The sequence below is a fragment of the Trematomus bernacchii genome, unplaced genomic scaffold, assembly GCF_902827165.1.
Source record: "Trematomus bernacchii unplaced genomic scaffold, fTreBer1.1, whole genome shotgun sequence".
NCBI classification, from domain to species: Eukaryota; Metazoa; Chordata; class Actinopteri; order Perciformes; family Nototheniidae; genus Trematomus; species Trematomus bernacchii.
In genome coordinates, this window is record NW_022987720.1 from 17,010,729 (window position 1) to 17,034,133 (window position 23,405).

The 23,405-nt window shown below is 37.4% G+C and overlaps 2 protein-coding genes across 3 annotated transcripts; both read right to left on the reverse strand.

The window, feature by feature from the left end:
• Positions 1–608: 608 nt before the first annotated feature.
• On the reverse strand, positions 609–15,201 carry stxbp2 (syntaxin binding protein 2). 2 transcript variants are annotated; one of them, XM_034143939.1, is made up of 19 exons: positions 15,100–15,201; positions 13,228–13,277; positions 13,061–13,142; positions 8,553–8,629; positions 8,367–8,442; positions 7,704–7,807; positions 7,238–7,386; positions 7,069–7,153; positions 6,023–6,153; positions 5,828–5,935; positions 5,235–5,292; positions 5,072–5,137; positions 4,556–4,636; positions 3,152–3,293; positions 2,882–2,988; positions 2,701–2,799; positions 2,533–2,618; positions 1,434–1,591; positions 609–1,342 (listed from the first exon to the last, which is right to left on the reverse strand). In XM_034143939.1, exons 1-19 carry the CDS (start codon positions 15,134–15,136, stop codon positions 1,263–1,265), a joined length of 1,776 nt encoding a protein of 591 aa, XP_033999830.1. In that variant the 5' UTR covers positions 15,137–15,201; the 3' UTR covers positions 609–1,262. The 2 variants fall into 2 exon arrangements, with proteins under 2 accessions (XP_033999830.1, XP_033999829.1); XM_034143938.1 differs by having other exon boundaries at positions 1,434–1,594.
• A 707-nt stretch (positions 15,202–15,908) lies between these two features.
• LOC117493432 (protein PET100 homolog, mitochondrial) lies at positions 15,909–18,519 on the reverse strand. Its single transcript, XM_034143985.1, has 4 exons — positions 18,398–18,519; positions 18,128–18,214; positions 17,384–17,416; positions 15,909–17,058 (listed from the first exon to the last, which is right to left on the reverse strand). Exons 1-4 carry the CDS (start codon positions 18,422–18,424, stop codon positions 16,969–16,971), a joined length of 237 nt encoding a protein of 78 aa, XP_033999876.1. The 5' UTR covers positions 18,425–18,519; the 3' UTR covers positions 15,909–16,968.
• Positions 18,520–23,405: the final 4,886 nt, after the last annotated feature.

A 23,405-nucleotide genomic window follows, 5' to 3' on the forward strand; every position in this document is an offset into this window, starting at 1 on the left:
CCATTGCCATTAAGACCCAAGCCAGTGCTCCGGTTGTGTAATCCCAGATGAAAACATAATCCTCGACATGGAGAGAGATGATCTTTTCAACTGTTGTTTTACATATTCCTGCTTCCAATCTAACTCTGTACTTTGAGTTCATATTTTCATTTTGAAGGCCAAACATCGTCGGTATATATAGCAAGAACAATATGCCCATGTTGTGATATTAAGAAAACAGTCGCAACTCTCGTTAAAAATCTAATCTTGATATATACAATTGTTCTTAAGAAAAGTACATGTCAAAACACTGATTGGTCAAAACTTTACTCATTTAAAGTCAAAGGGAGGATAAGACGTTTTCAGCCTACATTGATCACATATTACATAAATATTCAGACACAACATATACAACAAATTAAAGTATATCATCTTAAAAGTATGGATATTAAGAGAGCATGTGTACATGTGGTTGAATGAGCTATTAAAGTTAAAAGATCTCCACAATGATTTCCTGATTTTGGGATAAGAACGTTGATAAAATGGAGCATTAGTTGAGATTATTTGATCCAATATTTGAAACAAATGTTATGCAGATTAAAATGATTCTAGATGACTTCACAAGACAATTTAAAGTTGATATCATGTTTATTGTATTACTCATTTTTCAACAACAAAGAAACACAGCCATCACACTTGCTCCCAGCAATATATTAAAGAATATGGTAAACATTCAAGCCTTCATAAAACAGCAGTGGAGATATTACATTCTGAGATGAATTGACCACAAACATGGGAAAAAAGGTACCTAGAGGGGAAAAAAGGCACTTCACACTTGCCACTGAATATACGATGCATACTTCTACAGACTTATAGTCAAGTCAAAATATATTGATTGATTTTTGGTGTGAGATGGTCAGGTTTTGTGGGAGTGCTGCAAATTTTTTACACAAATTAGGGAAATCATATATTGTAGTAACAAAAATAAGAATTTGAATCACAACAGTTAAATAATCAAAATATTAATTCTATCTAGTTAAATATTTTATATAATTTTAATCACAGTAGCATACGGAACCCCATTTACAACAAACTAATACAAATAGTTTTCTAAAACAAAACAAAGAATCACAAATGTTTCCATTCATGGCTACATCTAAGATTTCTCCCCATGCTTCACTTCAGACGTGGAAGATGCTGCGACAGAATGCAAGTAACCAGCCTCTCAAATGCAGGACTAAACCCTTATTCCAGTGTATCTTTCCCTGTTTCAGGTGAACTATCTAACTATCAGGATTGGGAACTTGGTCCAGACTCTTCAGGTCATTGAGGAAGCTTGTTGGAGTCAGGATGTGAGAAGACCCTGTCAAGGAGAAAGTGATATTAATACTAAAAAGGCTCAACCTTGAATTGTTGGGATACAGAATTGTGGCCTTTTCAACATTGATTCTCACCAATTAGCACTTCCCATTTCCCATCAGTGGCTCGAGTGACTTCATAGGCGGAGCGCATCTCCGATTGAGACACTCCACCGATCACAAATATAATCAGCCGAGGGCCAGTGCGATATTCTGTCGGAGATTTATTTTTGTGCCAGTGTCCAAAACGTGCACTGCTGTAAAAGAATCGAACATGTCATTTTGATTAAAGGTAGGGCTTGTTTGTAAATGTCAATTATATATTACACTAATCAATCAATAATCCAATTATAGAAACTACTAATAGCATTAAATCATTAAAAAAAATGTATGGAAAAATCCTATAAATCAATTGAACAGAGTCAGAACGCCCAACTTTTCTCAGTCTGGAAGCAAATGTCTCCGTCACAAACAGAGAAGGACTTTACACACTATCTCTGTTAATGTGTGTCATTATGTAACCTCTTTACCAACTGCTATGTTCAGTTCTGTATTGCCAGCCCAAAATAGCCCTTCAAGAGTACATACTAGTGTTAATATTAATGACTACTCAGTTTTAATTCTGCACTTTGCTAGAAAGGAAGGACACGAGCACGGTGCATTATAGAGATTATGAGTGAACCAGGTCCATTAGAGTGGTTTGTATAAGCACCATCACCATGACAGGCATTCCCCGGGGGATTAGAGAGTAGGCAAAGCACAACTTGATTCATTTCACCTTTTCAACTCCCTATGACACAAGCCTGACTCCAACTCAGTTACAGGGATAAAAGCTTTTATTTGACAAAATTATTCTGTCAGTTAATATGTTTGCTTATATAAAAAAACTAAAACACAAAAATACTAACATTTCCTTGGAATACAAAGAAAAAGGAAATGTCATGTTTTCAATATTACTTATTAACCAGTTATTTATAAAACTGTAATTAAGTAACGGGCGCTGTACAATAGCTGCCCACTGCTTCTAGTACTAGGATGGGTAAAAAGCAGAGACAAATGTTCACCGTGTGTTCTGTACATGAACATGTGTGACCAATAAAGAGGGTTTCAACCTCCGATTCTCCAAGTTTAGTTCATATTTGAGGATATTTTTGATGATAATATATTTAGATATTTATCTTCTGTTTCCACCCACCTGACTGCAGTCTGAGTTGTGTTGATGGGAGCGGGGTCAGAGAGGAAGGGCCACTGCTTTCTATCCAGTTTGTCGTCTATGGCATTCTGCAATCGATTAAACACAGAGAGTAAAACGCAGAGAAAAGCTGTGTCAGCAACATCAGGAATCTAACTTTGGCTTTACTACCTCCATGACGTCTTTCATGATGGGTGTCCATCTAGAGAGCTGGTACGTGCTCTCCGTGCGCTCTTTCCGATCTGGCAGCGTGTTCCCTGCATTGCGGCCCTAACAGACAATACAAGGTATGTAAAAAAAACTGAGGAAAAATGACGTTTGAGAATATAACCAAACTAATGAAGAAATTCACCCCAGCTATCAGGTTACAGCCCAGGTTCTGCAGGTTGGTGATGATGTTGCTGTCGGCCTGTATGTTTGCGTGCTGGATGAGCTTGGCAAGGTTCTCCTCCCCAATGCCTATATCGATAAAAAAAAATATGATAAAACAGTGAAGGCAATGATAACACTCAATTGTCTGCTTTACACTTCTTATCAAAGCTTATGGTAATATTAAAGCTTCTAATTAATGGTTAAAAATGTTGAATTGGTCCAAAAAGAAAAGATTTGGACAAGGACGCACCTTTTTTCTTGTAGAATATGTAGAGCAGTATGATGCGGATTTTGTCATAGACCTCAATTTCATTGTTGAGGAGCACAGGAACAATGCTCTTCATGGCATCCTTAAGAGGTTCCCCTTCTGCATTTGCTCCCATTGCCAAGTCCTGTGAATAACAACATGGTGGTTGACCATTAACTTTAACTGGCATCTCAATTAACAGTTACAACTTGAATCAGCTGACACACGACTCACAGGGCAGCTGACACAGGAGGATGACTTGCCTTTTAAACTTTACTTACCTAACAAGTTCTTTATAGTCTTACAAGTTACCTACGTAAAAACTCTTGTCAAGCTCTATGATGAATTTTGACAAAGCCTAAAAGGTCAATCAACACTTTTTGTGAGCAAATTAAACTAGAGTGGCTACAAGAGCACATCAAAATGAAATCACATGGTTTAGCTCATAACGTTACAAACATACATATGTATGGGTTGCCCAAACAATGTACAGCACTAAAACAAACGACAGCTGACAGAGAGCCATTGCTGTTTGGATCCCACCGTCAATCTTTGAGCCAATACATGCCTTTTGGATTAATGAGGCAGCTTTCAGACATGCTGTCAATCCATTAGTGTAGGGATAGACTTATTTAAAAGGCTCCATAAACACTTGCATTTCAAAATGCCACAACCATGCGTAGATTGACATTTCCTGTGTGCATGCATCTCATTTAATACTGGACTAAATATGGCAGAGGACCCCCCCCCCCCCTCCCCCCTCAGGGAGACAAAGCATGTGTGGCTCATAAAAACAACACACAGGAGCTTGCTGATGGTCTGAACCTTGGCCTTATCCCAGTCTCATGTTGATGAAAGGATTTCCACATTGCCAAGCAGTACATATATCACGTGTCATTAAAGGCCTTTCCACTCAGTAATGACTTCCTTTGCATTTCTGTTGATATATGGATGTCCATTCCAGAGCTTCCTATGTGTTTTTATGATTCTCTTACTAAATGTAAGATCAGTGGAGTTATAAATAAATATGCCACCCTGTAGAGGTCACTTATCATGCTTAGGGGGTGAGACAGAGTCCTTCTGAAAAGAACTGACTGAAAGGATGTTTATCCAACAATACATAAAGCATGAACAGGCAAATTCCAAGAATACAGAGTAAAAAGGTCATCTATGGGTGCTTTTATCTTCAGGGATGATCATGTTTCTATTTATACCTCCGACGGAAGTGTAACTTCACCCTATGTATTGCCATACTAATGTGGATTAAAATGAACTAGACCTCCAGTGTAAGTGAAGAAAATACATCAATGTGAATATTTGTATGGCCTAATAGCTCAGAGTCTATATGTCAATTAAACCTTCCAAAAGATAATTAATTTCACTTTCACACTCCACAAGAGTACCAACCTGTTCCACTTCACAAAGCTTATCGATAGACGCCTTGAATTTCTTCATACAAGCCTCGGCAAGGTGCAAGTGAGTAGAGTACTGTGAAGGAAAATAAGTCAGGATTATTTATTCATGAATGAATTTGAGGTTAAAACCAAATCATGTGATTTACAAAACCAATAAAACACTTCTAAGCTATAGGCAAGACTGGCAACTCGGATATGAAATAGAAAATGTTTGGAGCGATTTGCGGAGTAATGTCGTGATGGACAGTCAATGTAAAGTCCAATTAACTACAAGTGTTAATAATTTAGTTGTAAATAAAGATTTGTTCAAACAAACCTTTAAATATACTGTCAGAAGTGGTCGTAATAAAATATGTTCAAAATAGTGATTGAGGAAGAAAATAACTCAATGATATGTATATTCCTAAAATAATTTTTTTCCGAGTGTACCTGCTTTACAATAGAAAAATAGATGTCATCAGACAATAATACTCATCGTGAGGGGCTGGTTTATCTTTGTCCCACTCACCATGCTCAGCTCCTTTTGGTACTGTGGCATCTTCTTTAACATCTGAGAGAGATCTTTTATGTTGGACTGAAATAGAAAAAATGTAAACAAAATTCATTATAACATAGCAGATATGTCAGATATTATGAACATCTGTCATGTGAGTACAGCCAGTAACACTCACATTGTCAGTGCACATTCTCTTGCTCTCACAAAAGGAGCGAAGAAGCTCCGTCACTTTCCTGCAACAAAGGGTTTTGAGAATGATGAGTCACCTTATGCAGAAATACATGTTATTACGTCATAATATTACTAAGAAACCAAAGCGTAACTCAGTTTTATGTTATATTTAAAAACATTACAGTCCTAAGTAACTATAATTATACAGTTACTAGTACTTATCATAAATCCTCAAATTACTGCACTCACTTTTGTGTTTTGACATATTATAAACATCAATTTAAAAAGGGAAAATGTAAGGCTTAATTATGCCCCAAAATGTGTTTATTTTATTACTGCACACTAACAAAGGGATTTAATTAATAGGATTAAATAACTTTTCATTACTCTTAACCACATATGATGCTACAATGTAACTAGTTTAATGGCAAAGTATGATATCGAATTGCTAATTCTTCGAGTGCATACAAAGCAAAGTGTGTGGTTTGAAGTTGCAACATAGAAACAAGAAAAAAACAATGGCCAGAAATTGTTAGGAAAGGTTAAAGTTTAACTAAATTGTGTGAAGATATTGTCATCTAGTCGTGACAGACTTACTTAGTGACGTCAGCAATGTGCATGTGTCTGAGCTGGATCCAGAGCTCATCATCTTCGTCCAATAACACTTCTCTGTTATTTGAATCCCCAATGCCAGTTGTCTGATAACTACAAAAATGTAAAAAAAGGAAAACGGAATTGAATTTGGAGAAATTCAATGTGATGAGTACAATATAGAAAAAGATGTTCACTCACCTGTAGATGTCCTGTTTGATGTCTAGCAAGTCATACGCCATTGCCTGGAAGGTCAACTCATGTAGGATGGGTGAGATGGGATCAAACCCACGATCGACAATCAGAAGCTGGGACCGAGCCTTGTCTGCACCCTAAAAAAACATAAATATATGTTCTTACACTGACCAAATATAAAAATGACTTCATAGATGCATTTTTACTTAGTCAACTGTACCCCTTGTTATCATTGTGTGAGTCTGTCATGCAGTGAAAGTCTTATACGCTTTTATAAATAGATGTTTTGATATCACAGTATGATGCAGGATGAGGAAGCGTTTCAGGAAACTAGTCAAGTACAGAAAAGATAAAGAGTAAGACAGCACAACATGGAAACACTTCAGATGTATGCAGAGAAGAAGAGAACAGTAATACATGCCTGTTAAGACCCATCTCAGGAGCAAGGAAATGTCAGCTAAGAAAGACAGAAAAGAAGAGAAGTCCAGCAAAGCATGAGAAAAATAATCAACGGGAAATAAAAGTCAGAAACCACAGAACGTCCACAACATGTGACAGAGAAGAGCAGAAGAATCCCAACGGAAATGTATTCTCTAACAGGGAAGAATTGATTTAGCAGAAAAAAGCGGTATGCAAATTAAGAATACAATAAAATCAAAACAGTCGGGGTCCCTACTGCTTAAGGCCAGATATATTAAAGACTTGCTAAAGCCAAACAGAAATACATTTATGATCAATTTTCCAAACAGGTTGACACTCCAGATCTGCTTGATGAAGCTTTTGATTTGAATCAATGTTACCGGATTTTTTTTAATATAACAAGTTCATTTTGAATTGTCTTTAAAAGTTACCTGCAGGAACCCTGACAGTAGGGCACATCATTGTTGTGCACTATTTTTTGTTTTTTTATTTGTATTTTATAATATATGTTGCATTTTTGGAAGAGCTTGGGTCATACGAATTTCATTGCCATTTCTACAGTGTAGCTTATGTGCATTATGACAATAAAACTTTTAAATTTGAATTGAATTTGAATGTAAGTACTTCCTAACCTCTCCCATGCTTGGGTTGTCTGCTTTGTGAGCAGTAAGGCGCTGGTAGACCTCTTCAGCCAGTCTAGCATTCTCCTCCGGCCCCCTAAGAGAGAGAAAAGTATACAACTGAATGAACAAACTCAGAGGAAAACTAATTTCACTCTAGTGTTATGCAGGGCTTCCATACTTGCGGTAACGGATTGCAGGGTACTCCTTAAGTGTGTCACACAGGGTTGCAATCTGCTCCGCCAGAATTTCCATCATTTTCCCTTTGTCTTCATTTGGCTTAGAACTATAGAAGGAGAACATGGAGGACGGATCATCCAGAGAGAAAACCTGCAGGGGCGAGAGGGCATGAGGTTTGCCTAAATGTAACCATAACTGCATTATTCATATTTTTACATTAACATTGAAAAATTACTTTGTGTATTGTGAAAGGTGTCATTCATTGTAAATCACGGAGAGCTCTAGGGGAGCATTTTAGTGTGGACTCTTTCATTAACAGGCAGCAGTTAAAGTGAAAACATCTCTGATAAACCTAAGCCGGCTGCACAGCACCAAACATCACACCAAAACATAGCTAAAACAAAACTGGATAAGGACAGTGTGGATAAAATAACCAGGTTTGTTAAAGTAAAAACGGAGAGTCTTACCTGAGACTCATACGGCAGGAAAGCAACATTAATCTCTTTTAAAGTCTTGACGACTTTGGAAACTCTGGATCTCCCAATCTCAGCAAAGAGACCATCCGGACAAGCTATGCAAGCAAACATAGGTCAATTAGAAATGGCAATAGCTTTTTGGTAATAAGAAAAATGTTACATTCATTAGGGCTGCTTGATTATGGCAAAAATCACAATCTCGATTATTTGGGTCAATAATTGACATCATGATTATTAAAAACGATTATCCATTTACTTTGAAAACATCAATTTATTGGAGATTTTTTTTTAACAGTATGTTTTTAACATGTGATTACCCTGAACTTTAAGTATAATTCAACTGAAAAACCAATAAAAAAAAAAATTAATAATTATTATTTTTTTTTAATTAATAATAATAATAAAAGAATAATCGTTTTATTTCGATTACGTTGTTTTCGTAATCGTTGCAAGCCATAATCGTAATTGCGATTAAAATACGATTAATTGAGCAGCCCTAACATTCATACATAAAATGTTTTAATGTTTGCAGCGTACATTTAAAAAAAGCTGTTTCCTATGTTTGTATACCATTTCATTTAAATGCAAATATGCACAGTACACTGTATACACACAGACACACACAGACACACACACACAAACAGATTATCTTACTATCAGTGAAGAAGATGTGTGCTGCTTTGTAAGTTAAGGCAGCATCTTTGAAGTCGTTAATGAGAGCACGGACTGACTGTAATTGAAAAAAAATGAATAGAAATGAAAAAAATGAATAGAAATGTTTTGGAAAGTGACGACAGAACATTGCAGATTGATCTCCGAGATAAAAACTCCACAGCTTACCTTCTCCACGGGTGAAATCAAGTAAATAGCCTCGAGACTAGAGATGGGCTCCCTTCGTTTATTGATGTCCTCCACAACTGAAAAGGAGAAAGCAGAGAACTTCAGTCTCAACAAGCTGCCATAGACACTGTTGCTCCTTTCAAAACCAGGCAACCTCAAACTAAATCTGAGCCTTGGTTAAATGACACGACTCGGGCTGTCCGACGGGATTGCCGTAGAGCTGAGCGTAAATGGAAAAAGGACAAACTGCAAGTTTCATTTCAAATGTTGAGGGAGTGTTGGCGTCTCTATCAGATCACTGTGAAAGAGGCAGAAAGCAAACATTTATCTGACATCTTTCTGTCAAACCGTCACAAGCCACGTGTTCTGTTTCAGACTATTGATTTGGTCCTTAATGCCCCCCAGAATACCGTTATGGAGACTTCTACTGCGGTCTGTGAAGACTTTCTTTACTTTTTTATTAATAAGGTAAACTCCACTAGAGCTCAAATCTCTGCTCCTGCAAATGACCCCTCAGTTCCTGCACCGTGCTCTGCTGTCTTTAATCAGTTTGAGCCTGAACAGGGTATATGCAGGAATCCTGAAGTAAAATTTAATACCTTTTAAGACCTTTTTTTAAGACCCTTTCCATACATTTTAAGACCTCATCGCCACTTCGAGTTTTAACCAGTTACATTGGCGACACACTTTACCTCACATTTACTATATACAGTATTGATTGTCCTTCCTCCTTATCTTCCAACCATTTGGACGCAAACTTGCATTTCCCCATAAATAAAGATGTTGTTTTGCAACCGGCGTAAATGGACCTTCTCGCGCTATCAAGCAGTGAGCGTGCGATGTCCTGTTCAGATGACGTCAAATCCAACGGGCTGCCATAAATAAACAACAAAGAATCACACTACGCAATGATTACATTCAGGCAGACTTTAGAATACTACCTCTTTGGACAATTTATATACTTATTGAAAACAAGCTACAAAATGTAATACCTTGGAAAATGCCGTTTATTACTTTTTAATAGCCTTAATTTTCGCTAAATTGATTTATCAACTTTTAACCCCCCGCGGACACCCTGCTGTAGCTCTGTCTTTTGTACAGGAGATTGTCTCCAAGTTAAAGCCCTCTGGTTCTCCAAATGACCCTGTCGCACCTCAACTTTTTAAAAGAGGTTTTCCCGACTGTTGGACCATCTGTGCTGGCAGTTATAAACAGCTGTCTGCTCTCAGGGAAGGTCCCTGAAAACCTGAAGCATGCAGTAGTACAACCTCGTATTAAAAAACCCAGTCTGGATCCCACAGTTCTGGCTAATTTTAGGCCCATTTCCAAAATGCCTTTTATGTCAAAAATCCTGGAGAAGATTGTCTACAGTCAAATTATGTTTTTTCTGGAAGAGAACAATATACTGGAGGTTTTCCAATCCGGTTTTAAAACTATGCACAGCACTGAAGCAGCGCTTTTAAGAGTTTTTAATGACATCTTTTTATCTACGGACTCTGGGGACTGCGTTGTGCTTCTACTTATTGATTTAACTGCTGCATTCGATACAGTCGACCATGACATCCTGATCTCTCGCTTGGAGAAGTGGGCATTGAGGGGAAAGCCCTGGAATGGTTCAGGTCATATCTGAAGGACAGAACTTTCTCTGTCAGCCTTGGTGACTCCGAGTCATCCTCTGCTCCACTCCTGTATGGGGTCCCACAGAGCTCAGTATTAGGCCCCCTGCTATTCTCCCTCTATTTGCTCCCTCTTGGGTCCATATTTAGAAAGCACGGCATCGCATTCCACTGCTATGCTGATGATAGCCAGATTTATGTCCCACTAACAAAGAAGGAGGGTTACTCAATTAGCCCACAGCTAAAGTGTCTAGAGCAGGGGTTCCCAACCTTTATTGTGCCAAGGACCGGTAGATACATTAAAAAAAAATCGCGGACCGGTTGTCAATTTTAACTGATTTTAATATTTACTCACCACCAGCAGGTAGCAACAGAGGCTAATTGTATGTAACAGCCTGAACAAATACTCGAACAATATGCATCCAAAACATATTAACAAAGTTTAAAAAAGAACCGGTGTTGTTTTTTGGTTTTTCGGAAAACCAAAAAACCGACGTTATTCAGTTTTTAAACCAAAACGGGAAAACAGATAAATCAACGTTTTGGTTGTATGATTTACGGATACTCCAGTGAATGCTGGGGAAACGAGGAGAAGGCGCATTATGAAGGAGATGTCCGGTCGCCAGGGTGTGTATGTGTGTGTGTGTGTGTGTGTGTGTGTGTGTGTGTGTGTGACACTGGCATTTGTTTTCAGAAGATATTATGATAGTGTCGTTCGTTCCGGTGCACTCCCGACAGCATAGCACTACATCGAGATTAAGATTAAACTAATTTATTTTGGGAACAGCCGCATATATGCCGGTGTCGGACAGACACAAACACACCGAACACACAGAGCTGAGCTGAGCAGAGCACATACACACACACATCATGCACCTTGGTGACTGACTGGACATCTCCTTCATAAAACTAATAAAAGGGGGAGTAATCGGGAAGTTCGATGTATGTAGATGTGTGTGTGGTTAACACGTAGCAGCCTGCAGTCACTCTTAAACTGTTCTGATTAAGTTAAACACAGCGAAGGCGGTGCGTAAAAAGGCACAGCACCCCTGGCCGACATGTCCTTAAAATGAAGTCCGAGTTTGAAATATATCTCAAATAATGTATGCACCACCATTTCCCCACATAAACATAACAGTCTGCAATCAAACGGTTGTCTCCTGTGCGCTCCTCTTCCTACTTGGCGCACCGGTAACATGCTCGTGAGCACAAGAGGCTGAGACTTTAGGCTGAGCCGCCGAATCCCTCGGAACATCATAAAAGCCATTTTCAACCGTTTTCTGGTGAAAGATTAACTAGCTACTGGATGAAATAATATGACTGGTGGCATAGGTGCGAAAATTAAACACTTTTTGAAATAAATATTATGATAAAATATATTTATATATTTATAATTCTGCAAATATTACGATCAACTCACAGCTATTTCGCGGCCCGGCAGTAACACCTCCGCGGCCCGGTACCGGTCCGCGGACCGGGGGTTGGGAACCCCTGGTCTAGAGGACAAAGGCCTGGATGGCGTGCAATTTCCTAAAACTAAATGAAGGAAAAACAGAAGTAATGGTTTTTGGTAACACCACTGGCACCACTTCTGTAGACCTGGGTTCCCTGGCTCAGTCCACCAAGCCCACCATTACGAACCTTGGCATTAAAATGGACCGTGAACTAAAACTTGAGTCAGATTAAATCTGTGGTAAAAACAAGCTTTTATCACCTGAGGCAGCTAGCCAAAGTAAAACCTTTTCTTTCCAGACAGCAGTTTGAGACAGTAATCCACGCCTTTGTCACCACTCGGCTGGATTACTGTAACTCTCTCTACATGGGGGTCAGTGGGTCCTCCCTCACTCGTCTGCAGCGGGTGCAAAATGCCGCAGCAAGGCTTTTAACTGGCACACGGAAATATGACCACATTTCCCCCATTTTGGCTTCGCTCCACTGGCTGCCAATACATTTTAGGATTAATTTCAAAATCCTTTTATTTACTTTTAAATCCCTAAATGGCATGACCCCACCATATATTTCTGAGCTGCTACACCCTTACCCGCCCAACCGCCCTCTCAGGTCAGCAGATCAACTGCTCCTGAATGTGCCCAGAACCAAGTCAAAGCTCAGAGGGGGCCGTTGCTTCTCTGTAGCGGCTCCCACACTGTGAAATGATCTGCCCCTGCACATCAGACAGGCTGCCACACTGCCTGCTTTTAAATCACTTCTTAAAACCCACCTCTTCTCCTTAGCGTATTAACATCTTTTAGAGAGTTGCTTTTATTGCTTTTAAATTGTCTATTGTTTTTACTTGTACTTGTTTTATGGTGTGTGAGCTGAGCTGTGTTACTTTTTGTATGTTTTGTTTTTTTGCCTGTACAGCACTTTGGTCTGGAGGTTTAAAGTGCTCTATAAATAAAGCTGTATTGTAACAATCTGACTTTATCAATATGCAACGGCAAAAAACCCATGATCATTATAATGTATAGTGAAAAATAAATGCCAAAATGTAAAAGCGGCCAGATGAAAACCAGTGTGTGTGGAACTCTGAGAAGGGCGTAACATACTGTTTATCTTGCATATCATTTTATTGGGTTCTTTTTTCATAAGGATGGTGAAAACATGTGCAAATATAGAATTACCTTTATTGAGATTATGTAAATAAAATGGTTTTGTATGGACTGCATCTTTTTCATTTTGATCAAATCAATCAACATATGAGGTTCAGCTTTGTGAAAGTAGACAGGACACCTGTAAATATTCCTCGATTGCTGATTCCAATTTGATGAGGTTTTGCAAAAGTTAAACATCATTTAAAAAGTGTACTGATATCTGTATGTTTTTAGTTTGAGCGTTCATGTATGCAATTTATTAAAAGGATGCATGAACATTAGTTATCTGCATACTTACTGGTAACCCCTTCTGCCAGAATGTCAGACATCTTGCAGCAAGAGGACAGAATTCGCATGCTCATGTGATCCACGATAAGAACCTGAAGAAGTGAGAGATATACAGGGGTTATAAATTCAGTTTGACAAAATCAGGGGACTTTTTCATTCTTATTGGACAATTGTTACCTTCCATTCTCCATCCTTCTTCACACTTTTGATAACCCCATTGAGGATTTCTGTAGAAGAGAAGAAATACATTTATATATGATTACAAAGTATCAATAATTTCTTGCCCCACATAAAAATGTTAGGTAAAACAGGTAAGTGTATGAAATGTATCAATGACTCCAATACGACAATACCGTGCAATGCGGTTTGTAGATTTGATATTACATTTTATGAGGATCAGATTATAAAAAAGGTATAAAAGCTGTGGCAGGAGGTGGAACACCTTGCCTAAAATGCCGGAAAATAAAACACCAACCTTCAGGGTAAAAGAGAAGAGGCACTATTCCACATAGCTAATTATATTTAGTCTGGCAATTGTTTTGGCCATCATCACATCACCAGGATCGGGTAAGCTTACTTCTTCATCTTAACTTTTCTCGTCTTAATAGTGCACACAAGGACGACAGTGTGTGAAGAGGCATACAAATGAAGAACTACCTCAATGTGATAACATGTCATTTCTCAACTTCCTCAATATTAACAAAGCAGAGACTCCCTAATGCAGGATGGACTCTACAAGAAAACCAAGCCATATGTGGTCTTAAGGTCCTTCCTCTCAACAATTGTTACTAAAGCTCACATTTTTTGATGGTACATACATTCAGAAACTTAACAATGTCTACTAGGACCCAGCAATGACAAACTTCCTTTCTTGCCATGGCCAATCTATTTCTACACAAGGAACTGGAAAATATGACAACTTTTAGCCGGGGCTTTTCCAGCTTAAAGAAGACAGCCTTTAAGCCATATCAGTTTTTTATCTTCGCCTGTGTATTTGTTAATTCAAAAAAAATTAGCTAAATATCTGCCTCCACAATTGCCTTGATGCGAATCTCTCGCCGATACTAAAACTTAAATAAATTAGTCATCAGGCCTAGTTAAAAAATTAATCATTTTTTGTCTGATCTCTGAATCCCTGGCAAGGTGTGGATTATATATTGCCTATAAACACATGAAGATTTTATGAGTTCTGAATGACGGGTGTTTGTTTTCACATTATTTGACATGGGAAAAAAGGTTGTGTCAATGTTGCAAAGAAATGTAGGCTACATTTAGACGATAAATTAAGATGATAAATTAAGAACAACTGTATCACTTCATTAAAATACTGAAATTATTATTTAAACGTATAAGGGTAAATAACGCTATAGTGTTTGTAGATATTTCTGAATACACAATGTATTATTAATTAACTTTTTTATAATTTACGTTGCACACCTAGGCAAATTCCCCGTAGGCCTATGTGTTAAACTACTTGGCAATAAACCTGTTTCTGATTTCTGATTCAAACAATAGCTATTTGTTCATTTTATCAAGACACCTGACCTGATGATTCAATGTTGAAATACAAGTTACTCTAAAACTTCATTGATGTCTAATGTCAGAACATAATAGTTAATTTATTCCATCACAAGTGAAGTTAACCGACTTCCCTTTAGATGAGCTAGCTTGCGTTAGCCTATAACTTTGACTGTCACAACATTTCCAGTCACTGACGCCACGACTATTTCTCTTTTTACATCCGCCAAACATCACAATAACAACCATTTCCCCTCAGCAAAGACTGTTACCAACACATACAGAACAACAATATCAATTTATCACAATAACTTGGTAAGCGATGTCATCAACCAAAGTAAGGTGCGCAATTAATTGGGACAGGAACAGGAAGAAACCCTTTGGTGGCCATCGTCTCCAGCAATGTTTTTGAGCTGAAAGCTGAGCGTCAGTTTATCGAGCTCATAGGTGACGTTTAACTTAACTTTCTACGTATTTTAGTTTTAATAAACTTCTTACAGCAGATAGGGATCAAATGAATGTGTAACTTACTTTCTCCTACTACCGCTTTCAGCCCACTCGGTGCCATCTTGACAGCAGTCTGCTGCTGCTGGTCGCTCGGTCACTTCCTTGTTGTTATATATCGGATCTAGCACACAGCTTTTGACAGTGAAATATTGCCCCCTTTTGTCTGATTCGACTATTGCATGGTCATATCTCATCCACTATTCACAATTTTATATTGTAACCCTACTATGGTTGTGACCTTATGTTTGGAAAAAGTACCATGTCCTAATTCTAATTTAATTTAGCCGGCGCCTTTTCCTAAAGATTTTCTGTAACTAGAAGTCCAACTACTATGTTTTCTTAGGGGTGGATTAACCCCATAAATATAACCAGTAGGCCTATTCATCACTTAGACTATCATAACATAACATACTATAGTACAGCCATTAAAAGAAACAGCTGAAAGAAAGAAATACACACTTTCTTGCCTTAGGAAAAGACTCATCATGACCTATATGGTTGAACACATCCAAAACAATACCACCCTACATTTGGGAGTTCAAAGTAGCTGTCATTTTCAGCTGGATACACCATTTTTTAAATGATTAATGAAAATGTTTTCTAAAGTAGGAAAAAAAAAGTGTTTCCAGATCAAGCATTGCCAAGCAACTGTTGGCTTTTGTAATCAATTCAGGTTTTAATTGAAGTGAAATGCAGACAACTTTTGAAAATAAGAGCATTATCTCAAAGCACTATCCCTCCACTTGTAAAGGAATATAAGATGCATGCTCTTTTAATAGCAGTGCATGTTGGTAATTTTGTTTATTGTAATAGTTTAACATAACCATTCATTATTGGGAATACAATCAGTATTTCACTTTATTACAGAAGTCAAGGCATTTTGAGTTAGTGAAGTTCAAACTAACACAATACTCTACACTTCAACCTGAGGTTAAGGATGTTGCAATAGGCGAATCAAAACGTGTTGCAATAGTTGAAATAAAAACATTTTTTTATGAAAACCACAATTACATTTTAACAAGCAGTACACACATAATCAGTGCCTATGTCTTTCCCACTCCCCAAATAAACAAACACAGGTTGTAAATACACTTTTACAACCTGGATAAAACAGGTTTTAAAAAATATATATAATGTCACACAACTGAAACTAAATGATTACAAATGCAGTCAATTGTTTTTCCATCTCCAATGAATGCAGAAAATGATAATCTATCAGATAAGAATCCTGTTGCAAACTATAAATCAACTGTAATTTAAGGTTAATTTAATTTTCAAATAAGACAACCAAGAACATCAAGCTAAAGGTACCCATACTTCATTACACAGGCAAAAGGCAGTTGTTGCTGAAAAATGGGCCATTTTAAGATATTATCATGAAGAGGGTGAACACTTTTGCTGTTAGTTACTTTGTGATTTGTGTTTGTGCATTCAAATCATCTTATGGATATTTGTTTTACACTTTGATATTAAGGTCTATTTCTGTTGTATCAATATCAAAAATGTCTTATTTCATCCGCTGTGGTACAATGTTGTATGACACTAAAACTGGTCAAAAGCAACGAGGTTGAATAGACATAGATAGGCTTTGCACCTCATAGAATAAATTATTATAATTACATTGGATTGAACTCGATATATCTCAAAAATAATTATTGTATTACAGTGAATCAGATCAACTTGATTGACAAAATGTAAATGAAAAAGGCATATTGGGGAAAAGCAATTCCTGGAAAACACCCAGCACACCTTTGGGGTGTGTTAATTTATCGGAGGTTTCCAAAGGCTCTTACTCCAGTCCGACCCGTTTTTTCACTTTTGCCCCAAAAATATTGCCAGATGATCCTCCCCTGGTGGTAGTGGGAATTTATACATTTCTTCATCTTATTTTGGTCAATTCTCAGTCTCCATAGACATCCGTTTCATTATTCGCTTCTCCTTACGAACTCGCAATTGCTCTTTGAAGTCCTCCAACTCTTTCCTCTGAAAACAAAATATAGCACATCATCAGTTTCAATCATTTTCATCAATATTGTGCTGTACAGCAGGGCTTAAATATTCAAATGAAAAAAAGTAGCATCAAAAGAAAGAGTTCTTGTTTCGTCTATGTAGCTGTATTTACTGGTTTGTTTTAGAATTATATATTGATGAAATAATATTATAGACCCTATGGCAAAAAACTTGAACACAGGGTGTACTGCAGTGCAGACTAAGTAAGTGTTGTGGTAGTGAGAGGGTGCAGTCAATTTTGTTTTTTTATGGAACTCATGTACTTTATAAACCTATGAACTCTGTGCATTATACTTACATGCACTTTCTCGTCGGCTGGGAAGATCTCTCTCTGGATATCGAAAGATGCCATCATAGAACAGAGAAAAAAACATCTGTTATTAACAGTGGTGGAAAGCAACAAAGTACATTTACTCAAGAACTATACTTAAGTACAATTGCGAGATACTTGTACTTTAGTATTTCAATTTGTGTGCTACCTTGTACTTCTACTCCACTACAATTAAGAGGTAAATCGTGTACTTCTACTCCACTAGAATTAAGAGGTAAATCGTGTACTTTTACTCCACTAAATGTATTTTGTACCATTAGTTACTTTACAGATTTTGATTAATGATGTCGTGAAATATAATCTAGACTTAAATAAGACTTTAGTTAAACCTGGAGTAAATTCATAATCTACCATGCAGTACACAAAGTAATTAAAACTAGTTGCACCTTTGATTACACTTTAATGCATCAATAATTATAATCCAAAAATATTATATATATTATTCTGAAATGGGCCATTTTGCATAATAAGTGCTTTTACTTTTGGTACTTTAAGTATATTTTGATGCTGATACTTTTGTACTTTTACTTGAGTAACATTTTGAATGCAGTGCTTTTACTTGTAACGGAGTATTCCTACACTCTAGTACTTTTACTTGTACTTAAGTACAATAAATTAGTACTTACCATCTCTGGTTATCAACATGCCTCATTGAGTGGATAAGTAAGTATGATTTGGAAAAAACCGAAAACGAAAATCAGCATCACTTACCTTCCTCTTTACTATGTACTCTTCAAAATACTCTGCTTGATTTGAGACCCAGAACATGGTCACAGGAAAGGATAGATACACCATCATCTGTCCAAAAACAAATGGACCAGTGAGTGAAACTGTTAACGTTACAAGATGATCACTTAGCCTAATGTTAATGACTAGCTGGATTGAAACACGAAGCCTGGGGCAATTTGTGAGATTCTAAATCTTAAAATAAATACATATTCAATATATACAGACATTATTTAAAAAAAATGTGCTACTCACTCGAAACACCTCTATTTTAACACCCATTTTCACATCGATAGTAGGCCCACAGCAGCAAAATGTTATCTAAACTCCAACCATCGCCAAAGACCTTCACATAACATCCGGGTTTCTTCTTCGTCTTCTTTTGGAAACTATACCGCCACCCTCTGGATTGGAGTGTAGAGCAGTAGATTGAATACTTTCCGGGTTTTTTCTTCTTTTTGTTTTATTGGCATTGACATGGGGCAATACCTACCTACTGGAGTGTGGATCAGAAGGTTGGCAGAAAATAAAAATGGACAAACATTTCTTCCCTTGCCAATTCCCTTATGTAAAACTGAGTATTTCCTCAGCTATTCATGACATCTCTCATATTCATCCCTGTTGCAGTCTATTAATATATGATTTAGATTTTCTCTGAATGCTGTAAATATGTCTTCCTCTCTCACTTAGCCCAATATGTTTGCCAAGGTTTGCATAAGCTTTCACGATAGCTTTAACTTCTTTTTTACTTTGTCTAATTTCTAATTTCCTTATACCTCATAAGCAGGCACCCAAAAAAGGAGATTTCCAATCCCCTATGATGTAAATAAGTAAGTAAATTCTCTGTCCGCATGACAACTTTCAGGACACTGGTTTGGTTATTTTCTTCAACCCATTGCAATGTTCATTCAGCTGTGTAGACAGAAGGTGGCCTGATGGTCTCTTTTTGTTACTGCTACTTCAAAAATAAGGGACAAAGAATGCAACACCTGTTCACCCAGTCTTTGGTTCTTTTGAAGAGGAACATTTTGTTTTGATAATGGTCAATATAGATCTGTGCCCTATACCAGTGTTAGTTATTCTTCAAGTTTAAGGGGCATACTTGTGCCTTTTGATGGCATAATAACTCTCTACGGAGGTATTATTGAATAATTCTAAATTAGACAACGACACATTGTTAAACGTTGACTCATAATGCTCCAAACACTCCAGCGTGAAGGTCTTTTTAGGATTGGGTATACAAAAACAAAATATTTAAATAAAAATAAATATATTTGTATGAGTGGCTGTCCACTGAGGGGCGCTGCGAACCATACTTTTTTCGAGATAGAACTATTTGTGGGCATTTTAGGTAAGAGTTGCAATTTTTACCCGCAGAGCCGTAAAGTAGCTCTTATCTATTTTCACTGAAAATAACTTATAAAACATCAAGGAATTTACAAGAATGTCAGTCTCACTTGTGATCGTGTATATCGTTTATTCTAAAATAAATACAGGGAATTTTCTAAAAATAATTTACTTTATCTTCCAACTCTTTGGAATAAATTATGGTATCATTCAAATTATATTAGGAAAAATATACTACAGTTGTTTGCCAGTTATCCTGGTGCACAGATATCATTTCTCCTCCGCTGCCGCTGAAGTTGCAGCCCGTGACACGCTCTTTACGTCCTCAGCGAAAGACCTACGCGTGACGTCACCGACAACGAGAGGTGTTCAGGATCCTCGGAGAGAAAGATCCCGCGCGCCCTGGCAACCTGATAAACCCAGGTAAACGCCGCTGTTTCAAACATTATTCTGCCAGTCATGTTGTCTCAGTAAACCGAAGGAGTAAACAGCAATAGAGACGGTAACGGCGGTGTAATGGCCTGAGAGGTAGCGCTGATGCCCGGCGCCCACTGAGACCGTTCACTTGCACGGCGGCCTGTTCTGGCTAACTAGCTTGCTAGCTAAAGCTAGTTGGCAGTTGTCTATTAAAAGACACAATAACCGCATCTACATTGTCTTTCTTTCTGACATTCCTTTCCTGTCGCACCAACTGCTGGCCACAAATACGCTGTAAATAGCCAGACAAATGCTGCTACGACTACCGTGTTGGGCATCTATTGCTAGTTTGCTCGTCGACCGTCTTGTGTTGTGGGAGACGGTGACGCCGTCACGGTGATGATGGCGCACACTCAGACTGAGGCTATTTGATGAGAATGCAGTCAGTGGAGCAGATAACACACAATAGATCTGTAATGTTCATTTTCCAAACCCTGTTGTCATGTTCCTGGAAACATGTCTGTATCCCCGAACGCTCTCAGCTCGGCTATGCATAGCACTGACGTCCATTACGAAACCCAGGCAATAATCTATGCCCTGTGGCCTAACGTTAGGATCTTGGCTCCTCGACGACTGTCGATCGCCAGTAGTTATTACTTTGCAGTTTCTCGTTTTTTCACCACATCTGGTTGTGATAGCTATCCCACACATATGTGTTTGGGCGTGCAGTGTTTATATGACTAATGTTACTACGGTGGGGGTATAACAGACATAAAGCTGTGGCATTCAGCCGACTGTGTGTTCAAACAGATTACTCATGCAGAGGCCCGTTACTTAGCATACTGTCCCTACTGTTTCCGTGTTTGGGGAATACACCATGTTATAGGCTTTTAACGTGTTTATTTTATTTTGTAATGCTTGTCATTTCTATAGTAGTTAGAAGCACACCTAACATCATACATATCTATCCAATGACAGACACTAGCACAGCAGCACTCACATGCTTGTTTGGATAGGCTTCTTTACCTGAAAAGACTAAAGCATTAAAGCTACTATAAATGGTAACCATGCATTTGCCAGTTTATTATACAGAACTGTATATATATATATATATATATATATATATATATATATATATATATATATATATATATATATATATATATATATGGAAACTAATAAAAGCCATAAGTAAGTTGTGTGATTAGCTTGTCACTGATTCGGTATACAAACTGTTATCATTACGTAAACTTTGCAAGTGTGTAAACAAAGACACAATGCGTCATAGGGCATGCAGTTACCAGGTATTCAGTAATCAAACAAGCTTAGAGGTCCGTGCTATTAATAGCATTATTGCACATTTATTTTCCAAGATGAAATTGATCACCTGCAATATAAATGTGTTAGACGAATGTGACAGTGCTAGCAGATACCAGACAGGGTAAGGGTTTGCAGAGTTGAGCTTATAGTTGCATATCTATAAAATGTCATTACCTGATAGCTGTTGGTTTTTCATTTAAAACCTGTAAACCATATGCAGCATTTAATAGTGTCTAAATAATAAAAAATGTATGTGCTAATTTTGGTCGTTTTCATGACCTACACTTAAAAAAACATGCTTTTTCTTGCCACTGTTTTTTTTCCCTTATTCCTCTTTTTTTGGTTCTGTTCTCTCTGCTTTAGTTTCCATGGTAACACCATCCTTGGCCTAGTTGTGAATGACCTCTAAAAGAAAAGGAGTGTGTGGTCAGGGAACAAATGAGCGTGCGAACAAAATCTGTGTGAGTGTGCTTCATTTATCACTTTTGAATCATTGGCAGGAGTGTCATGAGGCTTACCAGAACCATGTTACACCTGCTACTGCACAAACAATAAAGCAGAGCATGGACTTTTGGTATTTTCTTGGGCCACATCAAATTGTCATAGGTGCCATGTTGCGAAGCCAATATTGACTGTTTTGTGATGAAAAACATTTTGATTGACTTTTAAGCTTATACCTATATTCTTTTCATTTCAACATCATGATTGATGGTCAACTTTTAAGGCTTGTTTTATTAGGCTAATCAGACATTCTAAAACCGTTCACTGTTTCCCGTTTGGCTGTTTTCTGTCACCCATTAAAGTAATTTTCAAAAATCCTATCATCATTGTATAGTCTGAGCTTTATTTATAGTGGGGTCTGGAGATATTACTCAGACCTATTACAACAATGTTCCTTTATACCAAGAGGTAGGTACCTAATGCAGAAGCAAAATGCTATTTTATGAAAAGTGATTATTTCAAAATTCTCAGTAGTTGTCGCCAACAAACATGTAGTGTTTTTTTGCTGGTGGACAAAAAAGTTACATTTGCACTCAAATGCCATATACTCTTAGTTGCTGTTATATAAGGTCAAGACATGACTGCATCTTAACTGCCACTGTGCCAGGGTGTTAGACATTAACTAAATAACTGAACTGAATAATACTTGGAAGTCCCTTAAGTCTGGAACAGGTCCTAAATGTCCAACTGGTAAATCTAAGTCTAAATATTCACTCTCCTTTTAGATCTAATTTAGATTTTTCCGAACACATTTTACTTGCCTAATGCTCCACTATGGACAACTGTTCGCTTAATGTGTCTTTGTGCTCTTTGGTGCTGAGCAGTAAATGTACAGTACTAATTGAAACGTTGGTTTCCAGAGCCTTTTGCTAATAAATATGCTAATGCAAAAACAGTTACGTTTGAGCTGAAACTCATTATAAAAGCTAAAAAAAACTGAAGGAAGTACTAGATTTTGGTGATATGACCCTTTTATGTCCATCACATCGAGTGCCTCCTTTTACATGTAGCCAGATTAAGGACTTAATACACAATTAAGGAACTTGAATATCTCTTCTAGAAGTGCATTGGTTAATAATTGTGAAGATAATTAAATGTGTACTCCAGTGAATCAGTTAAATATTGCCCTTCCGTAATGTTGGAAGTTAATTGTCAATCAAAGTGAAATAGGTAGTGGTTGCTCGCAACACAAGTTTGTTTGAGGGGGAGAAGGGGAGTTGGTCGTTATTGACCATGTTCAGCGAGAAGTCATGTGGCCCGGTGTTTCAGAGATGGCCCATCTCGTCTCGGCGGCTGGTAAAAAATATATAATAAAAATATACTGGTTTTCAAACTCTAGACGGCTCCCTAAAGAGCTAAACAAGATATGGTACAACTGGTATCAGAGTAATTAGTACTGAACTGTAATTTACTTGTAAAAATGTTTGAGTTTTAACTGCCTTCATATATTTCCTCATCATGGATGTAGTAATAAGACTGATTGTAGCATGCGTCTAAATACACAAGTTTGTAATACATGTACAGAGATTTCCAAGTTGTTAAATTAGATTTTCTGGGTTTTAAAAAACAAAACAACATTTTATAACTACAGAAGCATTCTTGGTTAGATTCAGTTAATTCTCATAATACTAGAAGGCTTTGGTTATTTGTATGACTTAGTATCTCTTTCACCACCCTT